The sequence below is a fragment of the Terrapene carolina genome, unplaced genomic scaffold (genome assembly GCF_002925995.2).
Source record: "Terrapene carolina triunguis isolate 2854851 unplaced genomic scaffold, T_m_triunguis-2.0 Scaffold89, whole genome shotgun sequence".
NCBI lineage: Eukaryota > Metazoa > Chordata > Testudines > Emydidae > Terrapene > Terrapene triunguis.
Window position 1 is genome coordinate 25,906,867 of NW_020664440.1, and position 23,605 is coordinate 25,930,471.

At 37.9% G+C, this 23,605-nt stretch overlaps 1 protein-coding gene across 1 annotated transcript in view; it reads right to left on the reverse strand.

Annotated features, from left to right (window-relative positions):
- The window catches only part of CACNA2D3 (calcium voltage-gated channel auxiliary subunit alpha2delta 3), a 734,667-nt gene that overhangs the window by 493,027 nt on the left and 218,035 nt on the right, over positions 1-23,605 (reverse strand). Inside the window, exon 4 of the mRNA XM_024221093.3 lies at positions 4,000-4,059. Within this exon, the coding sequence (XP_024076861.2) occupies positions 4,000-4,059 (60 nt within the window). The remainder of the gene's footprint in view (positions 1-3,999; positions 4,060-23,605) is intronic.

Genomic DNA, 23,605 nt, shown 5'->3' on the forward strand with positions numbered 1-23,605 from the left:
TCAGAGTGTACTATAAATCTCATGAGAAAGTGCTCACATACTAAAATGGTGGCTGCAATATAATACTGTGATGCAGACAGTTTTGTCAGCTGAGTGAGTGGTTTGGATAAGCACCCGCTAATCACATCACTAAATCTTTGAAGTGGTCCATCATTTGCATGCAACTGAAGTAGTAATTACATACAGCCATAAGTTAGATTTTAGAAGTCAATTTTAGGTGGTTTTAAATTATAAAAACTGACCATTTTCCAAAGGTTTGGAGAGATTATTATGGGGCAGAATGGTGGGAGGATCTGTGCTAAGTAGGCTGAGTAGAAAAGTTTGGACTCCTAGGGAAAATGAGTCCCAGCCAGGCCTTCTCCACTCTCTGTTGAGGGACCCCAGTTGGACAGACGTTCCCCGGCTCAGGGCCCTGTGCTAAGGCTTGAACCAGCAGAATCCAGAACGGTGCTTCAATCATTCTTTCCCAGGAGTTCTGCATTTTAAGAAATTTATACTCCAAGCATGAGTACTAAGCAATTTAGTCATTAGAATTTTGGACTTCAATCAAGAGGAATGATTTTGTTATATGGTTATTTACAATTCCTTTGCAACAGATTATCTCCTTATGATGAGTGAACTACTATCCTCTCTTCTTCCCCTCTCTCCTTAAAAGTACTAAGGCCAGGTCTACACTACCGCGGTAGTTCGACGGCTGGCAATCGAACTTCCGGGTTCGATTTATCGCGTCTGGTCTGGACGCGATAAATCGATCCCGGAAGTGCTCGCCGTCGACTGCGGTACTCCAGCTCAGCGAGAGGAGTACCGCGGAGTCGACGGGGGAGCCTGCCTGCCGCGTGTGGACCGCGTCTGAACCGCGGTAAGTTCGAACTAAGGTATGTCGACTTCAGCTACGTTATTCACGTAGCTGAAGTTGCGTACCTTAGATCGAATTGGGGTGTTAGTGTAGACCAGGCCTAAGTCTCCTGCAGGTAAGTTAGAGGGCTGTTTCACAACTACTTAAAAGCCTCAGCATCCTAGGATAACCTCCCTGTGGCAATGCAGAGGAGTCTGTCTCTATATTGCTTTCTCTGCCATTTTAAGTTGTTTTATACAGAGGCAAGCACACTGTCAGTGTTCAATAAATAAAAATACTTACCCCTACTTTATAAGTCATCCAGAGATGAGCAAACTCATAAGTCTATGGAAGTATTGTCATAAAGCAACTACACTTAACAGTAAGAATGTGGATTAATTTTATTTACATAAATATTCCTGTTGTGTGAAATACGTGAACTGTTTCTTCAGATATAAGCAAACTTGACAAACACTCCTTGATACCATACTATAAGCATAACTTTGAAATCCTATACACTAGTGGGAAAAGTATTGTTTTGGCTTAGAACTTGAAATCCAGATGTTTAGAAGTTCATCTACCCCCAACTTGCTAAAACTACAGCTCTTGGTTCACATTCCTGTAGAAACAAAGAACTTCTCAAGGCCAAATGCAGACAGTTAAAGCTTTAAATTCAGATATGCCTGAGGTAGAGCTCTGCCATTAATCAAACATGCAGTATTTGATGCTGGTGAGTTAGACAATCATATCACCCAGTTTGATTTATTTCTTTCAAATAATGGACAGTTTTATTTATGTCTCATACTGAAGATGTTTTTGTTGTTAACTTCAACAGATTCAGTGTCAGAGATAAACATCTGAATGCTTAGATCATTATAATGCACTATAGTATATTGATTAGATTTTTATAAGATCACTAAGGATAATACCAATAAAGCTATTAAGAATAAAACCCGTAAGGAACTAAATTTGACCCAACAGAAGGATAGAATTTCAGCATTACCAAAGAGAATTCCAGAGACATAAAAAATGAACTCTTCCAGCTGTGATTTTCTTAACTTGGTATTTTCCCACAGACAATAAAAATATTAATATAATTTTATTTTTCCTTTACATCATTTTTATGTAGTGATAGAGGATTGTCCATACTCTCATCAAACCACAGACAATGATTCTGGATGAATAAAAAAGTACAAAAATAGTTTCTTTATCTGCTTTTGCATTTTCAAGAGCAGTGGGGATCAGACAAAGAGCTTAGACTCGTGTTGTGTAGCATACCGCTAATTTAAACTTCTTTCACACTGTCTCCCACACTTAGGGCAAGGCATAAGAAGCTTTGCAAATTCCTCTTCTGCAGCAAAATTGCAGCAAAATTTCTATCCCCTTCAACTTGAATGAACACTGCCAAATCATTCTGGTCGTTATTTTTATATTGAGCAGATGGTGGTCTGAGATTTTGATAAACAACAACAATCTCCCAGAAATTGCAGGGTTGCAGAGTTGCAGGGTTGCAGAGGGGTCACCAAAACCAAGATTAACAATTGATTAGCTTTAATGGACCATGGCAGTAATAAACAACAGGAGCCCTACACAGAGATTTGATGGTCCTGTTAATGCTGCTGACACAAATGGCTTTTAACTGGCTTCCTAAAAGTGTTTATATCTTCAAAGCCTCAACAAATGAAGGACTTTGTCAAAGTGAGAACCATCCTCAGTGAAGAGGCATTTACTGTATACATTTAAAACAGTCTTCCAGAAATGTGCTCCTGATTTATTTAGACAATAGATTCAATTTCTTCCAGGTGTGAAGTTCAGAAAATGAAATGCAGTAAGCCTTCCAAAGGCTGGAGTGCAGTAGAGTTCTGAGCCGTTTGAATCCAGATAGATATAACACTAAACAATTATGAAGAACCACTACTTCTAATGTCAACATTTTATGTTAATTTCAAAGCTTCCTTATCCTTAACTCTGAAGAGGTCACTCTTGGTATTCTCTTCCTATAACAGATTTATTTTCACAGGGAATCAATTATTCCACACCAGAATTTTATTATGAAAAGGTACTTTGTTATGACTATAAAGTAACCATGGCAAGTTCTGAAAACAAAACCTACTGAGACAGATTCTAAGTGTACTCTTCTTCCCTTTTCCTTAAACCTATTTTCCTTAATGTTTACTGCTCAACCTTAAGATAGACAGATTCTTGATGGGTTTCAGAGTAGCGGCCGTGTTAGTCTGTATCCGCAAAAAGAACAGGAGTACTTGTGGCACCTTACAGACTAACAAATTTATTTGAGCATAAGGTGCCACAAGTACTCCTGTTCTTTTTGTAGATTCTTGATGGACATCCATAGAAAATTTTAGAAGACAATCTACATAGCGAGAGCCAAACTAAATAATACCTTTGCCGAATACGGCATTCAGTGGACCAATGAATAGAAATGCATTACAGCCAGGAAGATATTTATTAATTTAAATATTGAAGTACAATACATATATATTTTATTATTAAGTTAGCTTCAATTATTTTATTGTCTGATGAATTTGTATTATTATATGCTTTGCCTTATTTTCTTAAAGCTTTTTCAATCTTTTTTTAATCTTGTTTCCCAATTGTTCTCGTTTTCTCCCTTCCCTTGTATTCTGACACCAGTACACAGAAAAAGGCACCATTTTGATACAACGATGGTGCAGCACTAAAGCCTCTGTGTATAGAAGCCTTGTCTGCACTAGCTATGGGTCCAAACACAAACCATTTGCACAGTCCAATGTCACTAATCCCATCACTCTGGGTTTCCACCCCATTTGAAAATTCAACTCACCAAAGAGCAATTCCTTCCCAGTACACTGCAACTATGCTACATGCTGCTAATTACTGTGTTAAAAAATCTTGACCTAAATAGTCTTGGAGGGAATTTAAATGAAATCTCTAAGAGAGTAAAATCCACCTTCTAGGTCTCCCAACATGCAAACACTGAGTGCATAACTTGTCAAAATACTGAGCCAATCTCCCTTAATTCCATTTTCTGTAATAAGCATCCCTCTATTACTCACATGCTTGGCTTTCCACAGCAGTCCTTGGAGTAATAACACAAAGCTATTCTATAAGCCTTTAGATGTTCTCATGATAAATGTTTTTTTTTTAAATGTCCAATTTCTAATTACCTGTAAATCAGCATCAAATTCATGTTTCAAGTGAGCATCCTCTGCAGCTTCAACAAGACGCTGAAAAAAGGAGAAAACAATAAGTACACTGTTGGCATGAACTGATATCTTTAAATCCCAGTGGTTCTTCCAGAATGATTAAAAAACAATTATTAGTGAGTTGGATAACTCATTGTCACCATGTACTATGGTGCTTCATTGACATAAAAAGACACTGAGTCAGATTCTTAAAAGAGTTTAAGACCAGATATTTCAAGTGCTCAGCACCAGCAATTCAACCCTGGTTTTCAGATGAGCTCATCTGTCATTGAAGTGCAAGTAAGGGCCAGATTTTCACAAGTATTTAGCATTCAGCAGCTCCCATTATGACACTTACTGCAAGATTTTTAAGAGGACTCAACATCCAGTGTGCTAAACTGTTTTGAAAATAGAACAGGAGTACTTGTGGCACCTTAGAGACTAACAAATTTATTTCAGCATAAGCTTTCGTGGGCTACAGCTCACTTCTTCAGATGCATCTGAAAGCTTATGCTGAAATAAATTTGTTAGTCTCTAAGGTGCCACAAGTACTCCTGTTCTTTTTGCGGATACAGACTAACACGGCTGCTACTTTGAAACCTGTTTTGAAAATATGGCTGCTTATTTCAATGCAGAAGAGCTGAGCTCTTTTCAAATCTGGTCCTACATGGAAAACTGAAAGGTTCCCTCCCCCTTCCCCCCAAGGGATGCAGTAGTAATCCTTGATTATAAACAACTGAAATTAAAATGGGATTCTGGAGAATAGTTAAAATATAAGGGATTAAAAAACTAGAGATGATTTTTATTTACCTAGCACGTATTAGGTGTTGTACTGTAATTGGGGCATAATCACAAGATTTCCTTTTAAAACTATTAATTTCAATCCATACTCCCAGTATATAGTATCTTCTCAAATGCCACCATAATTAAAAGGAGAAAAAAATGTAAAATGTTTTTCTCCTAATGACATTAAAAATTCCCTGTTTTGAGCTTCCTTGCGAGTAATGCCTCAATAATGGAGAAGCTTTTACTCAATGTAGCCACTGTTTCTTTATTCCTACTCAAAAAATGCAACACATAATATGGGTTCAATCCAGACATTTTGCTCCACAAAAAGACATGATATTCCTTCCAAAACTTTATTTTAGTTTTTTGTACTACTGTAAGTTTGAATATTCTTGTTATCCAGGCAAGTGCCTGCTTTTTTTTATTATTATTTTAAATCCTGCCAGATAAAGGGCTGGATAAGTTCATGATCAGCAATAACATTTGTCATATAAGCAACAAGAAAAATAATTAAACATCATGCTACAGGGAATAAATTGATCACAATCAAGGTCTAGGAGGGATTCCATCACCCCCTTGATGAAGGGTATACAGGTGTGTATGTTTTTGCTTTCTTTTAACACATCAAGTATCAGCACTTTCATGCTTTCATGGTACGTGCTATAGAAAAACTCAAAATAGATTAGTTAGCTGCATAGCTCTTACTAACACTAATAGGAGTCATGAAGCTAAATTTCCATGCATGATTTTGAAAATAATGTACCCCCTAAAATAGCTGTGTCATATGAAATAACAAGTATTCCTGAACCATAGTGGATCTTTACTTAGACTGAAATAACTAATTATATATAATTACTCCAAGTGTAACAAACTTGGCTACAGCAGAACCTCAGAGTTACAAATGCCTCGGGAATGGGGGGTTGTTCGTAACTCTGAACAAAACATTTTGGTTGTTCTTTCAAAAGTTTACAGCTGAGTGTTGACTTAATACAACTTTGAAACTTTACTATGCAGAAGAAAAATGCTGCTTTGAACCACCTTAATTTAATTGAAAAAAGCACAAAAACGGTTTCCTTACCTTATCAAATCTTTCTTTTAAACTTTCTCTTTTTTTAGTAGTTTAAATTTAACACAGTACTATACTATATTTGCTTTTTTAAAGTTAAATTTATTTATTTATTTTCTTTCTCTGCTGCGCCCTGACTCCATAATTCCGGTTCCAAATGAAGTGTGTGGATGACTGGTCAGTTCATAACTCCGGTGTTTGTAACTCTGAGGTTCTACTGTACATTTAGTTAGCTGAGATACTTTTATACTATATAGAGAATGATACCTATTATAGTGCTATTAAAAACCGATCTTGAAATTCATGGGAGCTATTTCAGTCTACAAATAAATTTGACTACAAATCTTTTATATTTACAATAAAAATACCACAAAATAAATATGTATTTGGAAGGGTAAACCTCACACCAACTGTGGCATGTTTTAAAAATTAATTATTGCTCCCAATCTGCTCTGTCACAGTAGCAATGTGCTAAAAATCAGTTTAAATTATTTGGCCTTTTTTTTGTCAATTAAGAAAGAAAAATATTGTGAGCAAAATACAAGGCTTAACTCAATACATTCAAGTAAGTGTGTACCCCCACCCTCTTTTTTTAAAACCAGAATTGGACTATGAAAATGCTTGTTTGGAAGCTTCTCTTTGAGTGTACAGTATAGAAGACCATGACTATGATGGGTATTTTTAATTAAAAATGCAGGCAATGGAGCAGAAGAGGGGTCAAACAGACTCCTTCATACAAGTGAATTTTGGGGCAAAGGACAGACATCAAGCTTTTTTTTTCCTTCCACACTGATGCATTTACTAATTCAGAAATTATTCTAGTATATCACGAGGAATCCAATCCTTGAAACACATTACCTAGTGGCTATAAAACTGTAATTCATAGTTTTTTTATATATATGGTTTGTATTGACCCCAATGTTCCTAAATTACATTTTTCTCTTCAGTGAAATAAACTGAAGGCAAGATTTCTCTCTGTCAATGAGAAATTACCTAGCTCATGCTTCTGTGGTAAAGTAGAGACAATCTTCTAAGGAGGGAGGCACCAAAATAAAGGGCACTAATTGGTTGGTACCTCCCACTTTTAAATATATATATTTTTGAATACTCTGTATAAAAATATTGGCACTCCACCTCCTTAAGTTCCCACAAACAAAGGGTCTCCTCTCACATGGTTGGGGAGGCATTGCACACACCACCACCACCCCACTGAGGTAACAAGACGACAAAAGTTTTGCACAAAGAATGTAATAAATACAAACATACACTGCATTTTCAGTATAATACTCCACAATACATTTATTGTAATATTTCTCAGTACTAGCATAGAGGAGACCAGGAAATCTGGGGAGAGATGTGGAAAAGGTAAACTAGTAATGAGGTAAGACCACACAATGACATATTACTAGATCTATGCAGATTAAATCATAATGAACAAATTATATACAAATGAATCATTTTTCAGAAAAGTCTCCAAAGGAATGAAGCATTAAGGAAATGATTTCTTAAAGCACCTGAGACAAAAATATAAAAACCATATGTAACACTACAACATTTTTATGATAAAGCCCCATTTTAAAATATTTTCATGACAAAATACTTTATCCCAGAATGATTTCTGAGCACTCAGAGTGATTATTAACCATTAGGTGAAAATTACTATGACATGCTTAGTACAAACACCAATATATTTTCATTAGAGTAAATATGCTTTAAATTTATTGCTTTAGCCAATAAATGCTTATTAACTCTTAGCTATTCTGAAGGAAATCTTTAGTTATCTATATCGATTTACACTGAGTGAATTACAAACTTGGAAGTAAAATATTTAAGGACATATACTTTAACTGCATATTTAATCCTGTATGTGTGTACACATATAAATGAAAACATGTGCACACAGACTGAAGGCCGTACATAATCCATGGATAAATAACAATTTGCACTTCTTACAGTACCCTTCAGTTTAAGAAGTCAGTTAATTAATTAATCCTCACAACACTCCAACAGTTACAGTTACAAAGTTATTTGTCTAATATCCCACAGTACAGCACTGATAGAGCTGGGATAAGAATCCAGGAGTCCTGGCAACTATCAGCCTCAAAGACTAACATGGTCACTAAAATGCAATTCTAGTGTTGGTTTTCTGAACAGTATTAGAACTATAGACTATTTACCACCGGGGGACATGGTGGGTAAGGTCTCTCTAGTATCCTGGGACCGACAAGGCTACAAGCACATACAGAGGAGAGAGAGAGAGAGAGAGAGAGAGAGAGAGCCTCAATTTCCCCCCACACACACACAATTCCTAGGAAGGTGCCACCACAGCCATGATGTAATAATCTGATAGAATCTACTGATATAAATATGTTGATATGAGTGGTCCTTGCACAAAGCAATTATATTAAATAGCTACTTCTGAATTTAAGCAATTTACTGAGGCAGATTTATTTTTAATTAGTTAAAGTTCAATTGCTTCAGATGTGACATGATCAGATTGACCGTCCTGCACTTTTAAGCAGTGGGGGCAGTGTTTGGCAGGCTGGCCGAGAGAAGGGAACAGTGCTTTATGGCTGGTGGTGGTAGGGAAGATGAAAACTGCTGCAAAAAAGGGTCAGCTTGGTCACTGATATCCCTTGGGAATGCAGAGTTTAAAAGGGGCAGGTCGGCGTCTAAAGCCTTCCTTTTTACAGAGACCAAGGCTGAAGCAGGACCCACCCTCCCTCCCTTTTAGGTGGTAAAATACCAGGTTTGGTCAACACCTGCTGGGGGCATTACGCTAGCCGTCCCATTTTTAGCAGGGCTGGGAAGGAATTTTTCCCTTACCACCACTGGATGCAGTTTGGGTTTTTCTCGCCTTCCCCACAGCGGGTTTCAGGAAGGGCTCTGTTCATGCATGGCATGATGGGTGGTAGGTCATATGTCGCAACTCATTATTTAAGTGTAGGGCGGATGTCCAGTGCAGGTACTCCATAGGAAAGGTATACAGTGACTGGATAAATGGCTTGGAAAAGGACTTAAAAAGAGGTGTTCATGAAAGGAACGAATGGGGGGCGGTTGGGGCTCCTATGATTGGTACGGCAGGGAACCAACCCCCCATTCTTATAGCCCACCTTAACCCTCCTACGAGTGGGGGTGGATGGTAAGGTCCCAGCAATGGATTTGTTAGAGGGACCTGAATGGAAAAAGAGGGGGAGATAGTAAAACCCCTCCGGGTAATTATGGAATAAACATGAGGTTACCGTCACCGTACACTATCTGCTGGGTAGTCCCAGACATCTAATGATAAACTGGCAGCCTGATTAAATCCATGTCAAATGTCTCCTGTCCTTCTTTTGGCATAGCCAGACAAGTGCTACTAATGACTATCAGCGCGGCCTTTGTGAATCCCCCTTCTGCTGTTGTGGCCGGTTAGAAGATGTAGGCCACAAATTTGCAGACTGCAGTTATCAGCAAGGGCTGCTGGTTCCTCATGGATTTGCATAATGCCCTTTCCTCAGCTACTGAATGGTTAACACACTTAGACTGACATGCTTGACTTGATCATCTATGTAGATGCAATTGCAATGTATATTTTTACTTGAATTAGGAATGAGGCAAAGTCATTTCCCCTAGTTTTAAACACACAAACATCAAGGGTTTAAAAATTAAAATCAGAATTTGAATAACTTTGTGGGTGTCTTCTAAGAAGGAGAATGAAAAAACAGGAGCAGAAATAGGATAAAGAGTAAAAATCCAACATGAAAATCGGGCGACAAATGGAGCAGAGACTGGATAGCATAAAAAAATTAATGGAGACACAGAGAAAGGGGAAGAGAACAAATCTAATGAAAACATTAATACAGTATAAATACAGAACACCCACTTGTGCCAACATAGTTTTTGCAGGGGGGAGGGAGGGGCTTCTTCACTCACTCTCCTCAGTCAGGCTTCCCATAGGTTAGAAAAAGGATTCTGTTTATTTTAAACTGACGTGCCTTTGTGGTGGGGAGGGAAACAGATTTAACTGCAATGAAGTGAGTTCACAAAATAGATTAAAAAAATCTTTAAACATAGTGACTAGTTCAAGAGGGTTTCTGAGCTCCTTAACTACACTGGGGTCAGCAACCTCTACCTCTAAATGCTAAGTGAAATTATATGTCTTTCTAATCAAGTCCTAAAGGAACACATTTATATTCTATTCATTAAGAAGAATAGAAAGGAAACAAATTAACTGTGGAACACAAAGCCAGACATGTTGCTATAAAATATCTTTTTCTTCTAATTAAATTGCTATACATTTTGAAGGAAACAAACAAACAAACAAAAAGACCCCAATGGGATCATCATAACTATCTAAGTAATACCAAGTGTATTCCATAATTGCTGATATAACAATATAGCTAATTAAACACAAAATGTTGTCATGAAACAGCAAAGCTTGCTACACATATAACACAAGACCACAGAAGCAAGGAAATGAAAAGTTAAGCCATCTAATAGCAATACCTTCTACTCCTCCACTCACAGGCACACACCTTACTACTTCCACAATTCTCATACACCACAACCTTAAAATTCTGCCCTATCCCACCAAAGGATGCCAGCCTTCCACCACCTCCTTTTACCAAATTATCCTTTCCAAACACATCAGACTATTCCTCAACCTTCACTTCAGCCTGTCAAACACACTAACTTTACTCTACACTATTAGTTGTATCCACTTTGGTATACTACGTTGATGTGTTGGTGAGTAGGAAGTGTGATGGAGGGGATGCGGGAAGGCTGTAGTCAGGTAAATTGTATGTATATCACTCTTAACTGTTTCACAGCTAAGTTTGTCTGTACTAACTTCCTAATTTTTCAAAATATTTAAGCATTAAAGGTTCCCTGCATGCAAATCCCCATTTCTCCTTTCACTTCAAGTCCCCCACAACCTCAATATAATAACCAGTAGCAGTTTTGAACCAACTAACTTTCTATGGTTTATCAAAGAAAAGCTCCCCCCCACTGGTGAACCACAGGAAGTTTGTATGCAGTGTTGTATCTATGTCAGTCCCAGGATATTAGAGAGACAAGATGGATGAGGTAATATCTTTATTGGACCAACTTCTGTTGGTGAGAGAGACAAGCTTTCGAGACACACAGAGCTCTCTCTCTCTCTCAGGTCTGGGAAAGGCACTCAGGCTATGTCTACACTAGAGACCTTACAGTGGCACAGCTTTACCAATGCAGCTGCGCTGCTGTAAGATCTCTTGTGTAGCCTCTCTTGTGTAGGGCTCTCCTGTCAACATAATTAAACCACCCCCAATAAGTAGTGGTAACTATGTCGGCAGGAGAAGCTCTCCTCCCAGCATAGCGCAGTGCACACTATCATTTATGCTGGCAAAACTTATGTCGCTCAGGGGTGTGTTTTTTCACCCCTCCCAAGCGACATAAGTTTTGTCGACATAAGTGGTAGTGTAGCCATAGCCTCAGTCTCACAGCTAAACACAAGGTTGAACAGATAGTTTAGCATAAGTAGTTAGCACATATTGTAAGGGACCACTTAAGGTGAAGTTGTCTGTTAACACCCCTCTAGTCATAGGACAAAATGGGGGCAGGTTAGTGAGTTACAAGGGGCACCAAAACAAGGACGGGGGGCCATGACCCTCCCACTTTTTGAAAGTGGACGGGCCTGGCCCCTCCACTTTTCACCATGGGCTCCTCCCCGTGCCCCTCCTCTTTCCCCGATGCCCCGCCCCCCGGTCAAGCCCCCAGCTTGTGTCCCCGTCCCCTAGGCCTCCTGTCTCAGGCAGATGGAAGATCTATGGCTCCCCACAGCTGCTCAGGCAGCTCTTACCAGGGCCGGACTGCGGCTCTGAGGCCCTGCTCCCTGGCCAGAGCCAAGTCAGGGTAAGAGCTGCCCGGACAGCTGTGGGGAGCCGTGGACCCTCCACGTGCCCTGGGCGGCAGACCAGGGGCAAGGACACAAGCCAGGGGAGACTCTCAGCCCCGACTATGGGCAGGTGGAGGGGCCCAGGCTCCCCAGTCCCACTCTGGCTTCCGTCTTGGCCGGGGCAAGGACATGGAGGAGTCAGGGCCCCTTGGATTCCTTTTGGGAAGGCACTGCTGCCCCTGTGGGTTACAGATTGTTGTAATAAGCCATAAATTCAGTATCTTTATTAAGACCATGGTTTTTAGTGTCTAGCAAAGTTACAAATTTAAGCTTTTGAAAGTGTTGTGCAGGCTTCCTTTAAGGATGAGGACTGATAGATCAGATACAGAGTCATCGCTTTGAGCCATCAAGCAGCCTAAAGGGACATAACAGAGCTGAGGATCAAACCCTTTTATTCCATTTGCAATTCACCACTTGAGTGTTGCTTCTGTACTCCACATAACCAGAACAATTTAATTCCATATTCACAATGACTTACAGTGCACCCTCTAATCATATTTACATGTCCCCATGTAAACTAACCTCTAAGAAAATAGACCTGGAATGCTGTATATTATTAACCTACAGTTGCCATTGTGATCCCTCTGCATGCCACCCAATAAGACCTAGCAATCACTAAATAAATACACCTGCTCTATATACCCAAGTTTAAAACATATTCTATTTAACTTCACTAAGTAACACTGGAATCAAAAATTGCTCTGTGAAAATTAACCTAATTAAACAAGTGTCCCAGTAATTAAGCACCATTTAGATGTAAAGACTGAGAAATCCACTTAATTAAATAGATTTACACAATGTTTTCTGGTTTAGGTTTGGATTCTTTGAAAGGGCATTTCAGTGTCTTGACTATAATGCAAATGCCTTTATGTGTTATCTTGTTGTCTAAGATGATGCTCCCTTTTATTACTAAGACCTTGAATTCAACCTGTAGAAAGGCTTAAATAATAGAATCCAAAGTGATTATGATGCATGAATAAGAGGTTTATTCACTCACTCTCTGGCATATTTTTTTTCTTTCAAGTTGATTTTATACAAGGGCTATCCGCAATGCACCAGAAAGTAACATAATAAGTGGTATTGCAAATTTAGCATTAACAACACCAGGGGGCAATAATGCCTGTGCAAAACTTATACAGGTAACTTTTTGTGAGACCCTTCCAAAGTGGTGTTTTTATACTGGACCAAACCTTGGTCATCAGCATAAAACCGGAACTGTCAGGTTCTGAACTATCGTTGTCCCTAAGGAAGAAGTCTCCTCCTAAGGCTGCAAAGTCATTCTACCATTTTAAGGATTTTCTGTAGTGTTCATCATCATAGTTCCTAGGCACTGACTCAGCTTCTCCTGCAACCCTCAGGCAACTCTTGTGTCCATATCCATACACAACCACCAAACCTGCCTTCCGTCCTTCTCTGGTGCACCACAGCCTTCCCAATGTGACAGCATTTCAGGAGCCCCTGCAGAGCTGTGCTCTGTTGCATGCAAGAGATGGCATCCCCCTGGGCAGCTTCCCCAAATATTGACTTTTCCCACCAGCAGAACCACTCTAGTTCTCAATGATGCGAGTATCTCTGCACCCATGGATTGTGCAGAATGTTCTTCATAATCCATACACATGCTCAATATTTTCTATTACTTCCTGGGAACAGTATCAGGTTATCCCGTAAGTAATTTAACATCTGGGAATTCCCATAGATGCAAACAGACCGCATATCAGAGCGGACAAAGTGCCGATTTTATTTTGTAGTTAATGACTTCAAATCCAGTGAGGATTTTTTATGAAGAAATTCTCATATTTTATGTTTTCTTACTATCTAACAGATCACTATATTTTCAGCTGTTACTTTTGTTATCAAAAATACAAACTTTGCATGCCTAGAGATCTTGCTATGATCTAGGGAACACACTTCTTGAACTTAATAGCATATTCAAATTTTTCTTATTAATTATCCTCCTGATTCTTAATATCTTGCTAACTGTATTCAAGGAATAATATCAGAGTCATCATGTAGCTAATTTAACAATTGCAGGTTCCCAAGAGAGACAATAAAGACTATGTAGCCAAGCTCATAAAAGATAAATGTTTTATACTGCCAAGGTAGTGAGTTACTTATAATTATAGTGATCCATTTATTAATATTTCTGCTACCATTTTTGTGATTTTATATTATTTCATTCTTTATGCTTTTCTAAAATACATAATAAAATGTGATCAAAAGGAAAGAGACTGTTTTAGTCATAGATATGACAGGTGAAACCTGGCCTGACTGAAGTCAATGGCAAAACTCCTGTTTGCTTTGACAAGGTCATGATTACACTAAATATCTAGTAGTGTATAAAAACATTTGTAATAGAAATGGGTTAGTAGGTGAAAAGGTTAAATTAATCAAGATTACCTCATTCACCTCCAGTTAGGACAAGGCATTTTTAGGGCTAAATTGGTCTGCTGTTCTAGTGCTCATCAATCAAAACAGATTAGCCTTAAACTGTAAAGGTGAGACTAAATTAACCTAACTGGCTAGCCCTTTTCTGACACGGCTGTTTTTATAGTGACCACATCTTTGGCATCTCTCTAAATTAGTGGTTTTCAACTTGCGGACCAATCAGCACAAAGCTGCAGCCCATGTGACACACAGGTAGTGTATATATAGTGTATGGATGTGACCCACATAACACAGAGAGCTGCACATGTGGCCCACAATGGTAAATAGGTTGAGAAACGCTGCTCTAAACTGTTTTTTCAATTAGTTTATTTCACATATGAAATAGTTTCCTTATATATGGTGATGATATCCAGGTGATAAATTAAGGAACTATGTAATTAATTCCTTATTTCATTCATCTTTAGTTGCCCTATCTGCACTCTGCCCACTAATCTGTCTGCTAGGTTTATTTTTAATATTCCAAATTTCGGAGATGCTTCAAATGAGCCACATGAAAAATAAAAATAAAAAACAACAACTTCTACAAAGCTCTTTGGCTCTTCCTAGAATTTTGGAATGTCTCCACAAAATAACAGTTTGATGTGTAGGATGTACAATATTCAGCCCTGGACCAGTGACAAGTTTAGGGTCAAATACAAATTAGAGTTTTATCCTGAGGACAGCTAGGAATTGCTCCTTTCTGGTACCAGGGACCATTTGTTTTTAGCTCTAGACTTGGTACTGCAGTCTGGCTTTAAAATCGTGACACCCTGATTTACAAAAAGGTTACTCTGAAACATTTTTAGAGATTTCTAAATGTTATATTTTGCTCTATTTCTATTTGAGCACTGGGACTCTTGGCACTAAGACAGCTTCACTTTACAGGTGAAGGGATACAAAAAATAGTACCTAACATGCCTGAGATTTTCAAAGATGCTTATGGGATTTGAATGCCCAATTCTCATTAAAATTAATAGGAATCAGGCATCCAAATTACCTAGGCAGCTTTCAAAATCTCAGCCTAAACTTTTAAAGAATACATTTAAAACAAAATCTATAAAATATGTGGCATACCATATATAGTGAAATCTTATAAAGGTTTTATTAGCTTGAGTTTGGGATGGCTACCTTGTCAGATGTGATTATACCTAATGTGGTCACCTAGCAAAGTCCACTGGAAGCTTCACCCTATCTACTGAAGAGGAAGTGGGAGGAAGGTTCCCCTCAAGAACCCACATCAGGTCCTTATACTGTCTTTTCCAAATTACACTCCACCACCCCAGTAGACACCCAAAGGCGGTTCTTGAAGCAAACAAACAAAAGAAAAGTCCTCTGCCCTCTTTCCTCCCTTATTGGAGAGGGAAGTCCATGGGAAAATAAACAGAAGTAAAGGTGACGTGGAACTCAAGCAGGCTTCCTGAGTCATCCCTTTAGGCTTAGTCTAAATGGGGTCTACCTCCAGCCTCTTCTAGCAGGGTGTGCTGCTCTGAGGCTGGGTCATGCAGCTTAGGGAGAGGGGAGATTGGTTGCTGTCTCCCTCTCAGTGAGGCTGTCTGAGGCAGGGCTGCCCTCGTCCTGTTCACTGCCCCTTCCTGCATCAGGTTTTTCCCTTTTAAACTCACCTACCCCAGGCAGAAAAAGCCTTCTAGGTGCACATCGTTGGTGTTGAACAGGCCCAGACGAGGTCATTAGTCTCCTCTTTGGCAGTGTGAAGTCACAAAGTGACTTCAGCTTTCACACTGGAGCAAGGAGTGTGGCCTAAAAAAATCTGAAAACTCTTGGACTCTCTGGAGAAAGAAGGTGCATCTCCATGGATCAGCGACGGAAGTAGGGTAACCTGTACTGTTGACTGCCTCCACATTGGGGGAATGACTTCCTCAAGAGGCATGCTGAAATTGGGTCTCCATATATTAGAAATTGTGTGGTTCCTGAGAGATGGGCTGCACATCCTCTTTCAAAAGGTCCCCAGATTCCCAGCCCTGTGGCAGACCAGGAAGAATGAGGGAGCATGCTAAATAGCCACTGCTCTACACCCTTCTGTGTTCCCCTACAAGCTGCCACCTAACTGCATAGTTGAGGGAACCCTCTCAAAGGAAGAGATGAGAAGGAGAGAGACAAGATATAGCTAAGCCTTTGCTTCCAGTTCTATACTGTTCATACTTTTTTGCATGATACTCATTGCTCTGGTGAAGAGCTGAAGCCCACTGTATTATGCTGCCCTCATTTGCATTACAGTTTTATATACTCTACCAATCTGAATCAGGTGTCAGCGATAAAACACTACCTGACATAGGTATGAGAATGTGTAAAATTTTCTGATACTGGGTAGGTTCGTGTGCTCATACAAATTACTGAATGTAAGCATGCAGGCCCTGAATTAGATTTTATCCTGTGCAAATCAGGATCAAAGCCACTGAAAGCAATAGCTGATTGTTTTTTTTGTTTGTTTCCAGTTTAGATGACTTTGTGTTTTTGTGTCATGCCACTAGATTGTGAAATTTCTCATCCATTGGCTACTAGAATGTGTAAATCTGCTAGGCAATTTAAATCTCTCTTAAAGACTTATTATTTGACTTGGCTTTTAATTAGAATCTTTTATGCTCCTTTAGCAGCTACAACCCATTTCAGATTAACTAGCTGAATTACAAAGTGATTTACAACAAATGTCATGAAAAACCTAAATAAATAATATTGAAATAAAAATAAGTTAAATAAACAATATTATTTTTCCACTGACTCTTATTTCTGCTGCAGGAATGTAGTGATTATTTTTACTGCATTTGGATTCTAAGACAACTACAAACTTAAATACATTCAATACTAATTAAGCAGTCGTCATGGCTCCTGGGAAAATAATCACCAAATTAAGGGAAAAAGAATAGTTTTAGATAGCACTTTTGAAGAGTTCACAGTAAGTTCTCACCAATTAGCTGTTATCTATAGATGGTACAAAATATAATACATAGAAAACAACCCTCATTAATTATATCTTTCATGACAATAAAAGGCACAATAAAGCAATGGAAAGACCAATGACCACTAGTTTCAGAGATTTTTGAGGTGAACCATGTAGCATTTTTTCTGGTAAAACAACAACAACAAAAGACCCTGATCCTAAAATATTTGTACTGCAGAGTCCTCAGGGAACAATAGTGTACCAGAAAGCATTATGAATAGGGTTCAGCATAGTAAAAACCTTTATCACCTATCACTTACCATAGTAAAATGATACACCTTTAAACATTACTTAACTAATCCTCACTGAAGCCCTGTGACGTAGGTAAACATAATTATCTCCATTTTACAAATGGAGAGAGTATGCCATAGTGGTAAAATGACTTGCCCAAGTCCATACAGTGAGTAGTATCAAAATCTGTATTAGAACCTAGGAGTTCCCATTTCCCTTTGGTCAGCAGTACATAAATACGATACAGTGTTTGTCAATAAATGAGGGGCTTGATCCAAAGCCCACTGAAATCAATGGAAAGATTCCATTGGATTAGGCCCTAGGTGAGAATTTCTATGAAAAGTGATGTCTCCCTGTTCTAGTCGGAATATTGTGAGGCTGCAACCAGTATCTATGCAGGTTACAAAAAGACAAAGACCTATTCCAAAACTAGAGGATCCTTACTTAGGGAAAGTCTTTATCAGAAATCTGATGGAGTTTTATTATGACAGCATCTTCAAATTCACGTTAATTAAAAGGGGTACTAGCATCTATCTCAGCTAAACCTTTGTGATAATCAGGATGCAGATACTCCATTATGTGGTAGCTTTCAAAGCTGCCAAGAAGAGGGCATACCCTTGCCTTCCAATGTAAACAGTGGAGATGTTCTTCCTGCATTTTGAAAGAGAATGAGAGGACAAATAGAAACTAGAAGGAGCTGCAAAATTCAGACCTGGATTTTGACCACCTCAAGCCCCACCCACATTTTAAGGATGTTCGAACTAAAAATGCTGGCTCATGCCCATCTCTATAATAAAAGCCCTTATTATTTCACACTGTGGTGCAAGGTTCTCTCTCTTGGCTACCCTGGAGACCTTCAGCAAAGAACAGTTAACCCTATTTAATGCCTTGCTCTTTTGCATAGTGCCAAATTATTTCTATTTCTATGAGCCTCTTAAGTCTCACAAAACCCATAACCCTATATATACACAGAGAGCAAATCATAAGCAGAACTATTTTTTTTTTATTACTCAAGCATAACAGCTAGATACAACAGGTTGAGCAACACATTGGTATAACAGGCTTCAGACACAGTAAGTATGAGGTATACCTGAGCCTCATCAATGACAGGAGAAGAAAAGTTCTGTTGGGGCAATGTTTATCTTGGAGTGTACTGTATAGTTAATACCTGTAATAATCATGAGATTAGACTTTAAAAAGTCTCAACTTCTTATTTACATTTTCTTGTGATGTATAACATTACACATACTAGTATTCTTTTAGATTTAAATGTATTTTATAGTTTATTTTCTCCATTTATCTCACAGCTTGAAAACTTTTCGCCCGAAAAAAAGAAATACGACACCAAGAGTCTAACTTTTTTAGATAGCAACATTCAAAATTAACCTGTTAGTGATCTGAAGCAAGACATGGAAATCTGCACTAATATACAAGTATTATTTTAAAAGATATTTTGAAAAAGTTCGGTAGGCTCACGTCTACAGAACTATTTTGCAATTTTTCCAACTCTTTCAACTTACTCAGCCATCTCGCAAAATCATTTAAAACCAGGTCGGTAGAGAACCTAAAAAGTGAGACTTCATAACGGATCTCTCTCTCCATTTTCCATAAAAAAAACAGCCTGATTCACCTAGGAAGGCCACTAGGCTCTGCAAAGGTCCATCAAGTTCAGCATCCTTCCTATACCCGGATGCTGTAGAGCCCATAATGAATCTGGTCAACTGTGCTGCATTACATTGTGTATTTGGGGCGGTAGATTCTTCTTGACCCGAACCAATTTATGCTCTAAACTTGAGAAATTATAGCTCCCATAAATTTTCATGCTAACTAGTGTGACTGTTACACTACACATTTCTTATTCCCAGAAGCATCTAATGCTCTTTCTTTTTAGCCTTTATTAGATCCTGAATCACTAAAGAGAAGTGGTGACCAAAACTGAACACCACAGTTTTCAGGGTACTGACTTATGGTACCGTTTGTCTGTATTGTATCATTATAATATTTTCCATGTTATTTTCTGTCCCTACATGAATACAGTTTAATGTCTTATTTGTTTTTTATCCCTGCCATCACCCATCAAACAGATTTCTTTACTCAGCTGTTTACAAAAATGCCTAGATCATTTACCGCCGAGATTACCAGGGAACATGGGCTTGGGTGGCAAAACAAGAAGTCGTACCCCTTTGACGGGGTGAAGTACTTGCGTTCCACACCTTTGGCTGTTGGACTATTTCTATTATTTTCATTGGGCTCATTTCATGAACCTTTCAATCTACTACTTTTATAAGCCTAGATCCTAATAACATCTCCAAAACATCATGAATGGTCAAAGTGGGAGTGCTGACTGAATTTGATACGTAAGTAGTTCTTGCCCTTTAGCAGTCTATTTGTGAAGTGTTCCTTCCACATCACTGATATCTTTTCCAAGCCTTGTGTTGTTTAGTATTGTACTATCAAAGTAAAATATCGCTACAGCTGCATAATTCTTAAAGGTTTAAAATGTACATTTTTATTATGTCTATTTAATAATTACTTTTTAAGATCTAGTATAGATAGAAAAAATATTATATCACAAACAAGAACAACTTGCTTGATACTACATAGCAAATAATTTTCAGAGGAAATACTGGCACCTTTTGATTGCTGTGGTAGATATACTTAGGCAGCCTTCTCATTGTAGGGGCATAATACTCAACTAAAGACATAAGTCTAATGCAGAGGCAAGTTAGGTGAAATGATAATATACATACAATGCAGGGCTTGTCAGCTTAGATTTGAAAATACAACACCTGATTTGACTGCATATTTATGACTACACTACAGTGAACGTTGTCCAAGAAATTAGATTTGTTTAAAGATGAAAAATATGCATAAGAACAAGGGATTGGAAAGTTTAGTCTTTATGCATACCTTAGGTATGGTGGAAGAACGGGTTACTTAAGAGTAGAGAGCAAACATATATTGCTAGAAAAATATTCTTCACAAAAATGGGTTAAATGTGTCTTTATTGATTTTTAGAGTGCTTATATTTTTAGCTGTATCATAGGTGGGGCTGGTAGCTCTGCTTAATACAAAAGTTGCCTGACACGTCATTATAGGACCTTTCTTTCAGCTTACAACTTTGCCAAACTTTACCAGTTTGGGCTGATTTATTACATGCCAGGTGTCTGACTCAGGCTGAATTGTTTTGGAAAATTTCAGCCAAGATCCGTCAGCCTTTTCCAAGAACAAGGCTAGGGAAAAATATTTTGTTTTGCCCATGTCAAAAAATTCTGCTGAACTTTTATTTGAAGAGGTTTGGTGCCCCCATGCTTTGGAGCGGGAACTTGAAATTGGGTAGGGGTGGTTTTGTGTCAGGGATGGCTAAAAGCAAATCCCTATGAACATCTGCCAAATATGGCCAAGTTACAAGCCTTTGAAAAATTAGTTCACATATGCTCACTAGAGACTTTTTAAATTTCAGCAACTAAACTTTCTTAAGTTTCATGCTACAGCCTGAGGCTAAGCAGGACTTTCTCTGCAATTGCAACTCTAGGCTGTTGCAGGTCATGCCAGGTCCAGGCACCAGAACTGAGAACAAAGAGTCTGTCTCCCCCATGGAAAAAATAGTATGTGCTTACATACATAAAGACTGTGTCATAATGGCTATGCACAAGGGGGCCACATTAAGGTGGCACAAGCAATTTAATTATGGCATTTCGTATCTGTTTATACACACACACACACACACACACACACACACACAACCAACCAACCACCCACACACCTCATTTCATCTGTAGATCTCTATGCACTTTACATAGGTTGCCAAGTCTCAGCCTCTCCATTTCACAGATGGGAAAATGGAGGGTCAAGAAGGTTGAGGGGTTTGCTCAACATGATACTCAAGTTGGTGTCAGTCCTGGGAATAGAACCCAAGTATCCTGATTCCCAGATCTATGCCTACCCTGTCCACTGGATGATGTTACCTAGAAACAAATCCAAGGTACTGTAGTCACTCCTGCTGAAGTGGAACCATAAATTACTTTTGCACTGTAGTCACAGAACTTCTAAACATTCTAATCACAATTCTGATCTCAAAGATCAAATTAAAATATCCATTTTAACATGCTAACTTATAAGGAATACATTGGTTACTGTCATGTTATAAGAGAAAACAACCCACTTTGTTCACAAAAAAAGTGAAATTGAATAATTATATTTGATAAGTTTTGATTAAAATTACTTCTTTGAAATTCAAATGAATTATGCTATATCAGCATAAGTAAATATTTGTATATGTTTTACATATTTTACATCCTTAATTTTTGTAAAAATACACTCAAGGACACAACTACCAAAGATATTAATGGAATTCCATCACTGATTATGAGCATCTAGATAATAATTATGACCATATTTTATGTTAAAATCAAAGGACCAATTTCATTCTATGTATAATTTCATTGGCTTTAATGAACTTCAGTGGCATTATCCTGCTTTTATCTGTGCAACTATGAAGGAAAATGAGGGGTGGTAGAGCACGGCACTGCCAGCTAACATCTGCCACAGAACTCATCCTGTGTGTGTAGGGCAAGATGGCTCAGGGCAGGCTGCCACACAGAGTGGATAAAAATCAATTATTTAATAAAAGTAAAACAATCATATTTGTTTTAATTTAAATTAAATACAGGTTTATTTTTTAAAAATAAACCTATTTAAAATTAAATGTGAAATTATGACAACCTATGTTAAGGCATAATCTTACTGTAATCCATTAAAATCACTTAAAATAATTTTAAAAATAATATTAAGCAATACATGTTTGTTGCCATGAAACATACATGGTGGAGGTCACTAACTAAGCACCTGGAACGACAGTTTGGTAAAGTATTAAACCAGCTTTTGACTGACAGCAATACCCTCGCCTGCAAATGCAGAGAGACCCTTTTCTTCATTTCAAATGTATTCAATTAGTTCAGTCCAATGACTAGTTCATTCAATTTTTTTAAAAAATCTACTGGGATTTGAAATAGCAGGAAAGCTTGTTTTTTTCTTCCCATCTATGAATAAAATCTAGATCTGAGAACAATATCTACCAATTCTAAGATCTTGAAGGACATGGTAACCAGAAAATCAGTCCAATTCACTAACTACAGTTAATACTTCCTTAGTGTACTATGTCAGTTATGTATCTAGCACTTTTAAGGTAGCTTTGTTTAATAAAAATGTCATTTTAAAATACTATTTTTCTGCATTTTTAATTTAACTTACATTTTTATCCCAACAGAGCTTGACACAAATCACAAGAAATTAATTAGCATCTAGAAAATAATAAAGGCATCATTCACCATTTTCTACCATAATAAAAATGTACAAATTAAGAAGCAATTTAAGTTAAGCTACATAATTGCTTAAATAAATGTGTATAAATATTCTGTATCATCCTAGTTAGTAAAAAACAAACAACAAATTTGGTGTAAAGGCTACCTTTAGTTGCAAATCAACATGTTTTAACAGTTACCAACGAATGAGAATGAACCTTTATTTAGGAAAATAACTAAAAAGTACAAATACAAAGCATGACTAAAATTGATTATTTAAAACAAGATTTCCAGCTTGCTGATTTAAATTATAATTAAAATTGGTGATTTAAATTGCTCTGATTTGAACCAATCCACCCTGCTGCCACATCATATTGCTTATTGCTCTGAGCAGAGGTATAGTACATACTACACTAGCATTTGCTGCCCGCGAGCCATGTCCCTTCCGGGAATGATGGGTATGCCAGTGTGCTACCCAGGTACACTTTCTTCAATGCTATGGTTGGCCTGTCAGGCCTTTATATCCTGTCCTGCTCTTTTCTCCATGGAAAGAGGCTTCCCTTTTTTCTATTGTGAACCAGGTGAAGGAAACATTACTTGCAACTCTTAGGTATAATGCTTAGACATATGGAGATGAAGCAAAGGTACTGTTGGGAGCCTGAACACTGAATTGCTTTGTGTTTTTTGCAACTTGTTCAGATCCTTAAAGTTATTTTCATCTTTTTTTTTCCAACTGGTGTTTAGATTATTTTTGAAAGTAGTATTTCCATTAAAATATACACTAAAGATCTTCTCAATTAAATGTACTGAAAGAGTACCTTTCAAAGATAGTAATGTTGGATAAGCTATTAAACCTATTGTCAAGGCTGTATCCCCACTTTGAACTTTAGGGTACAAATGTAGGG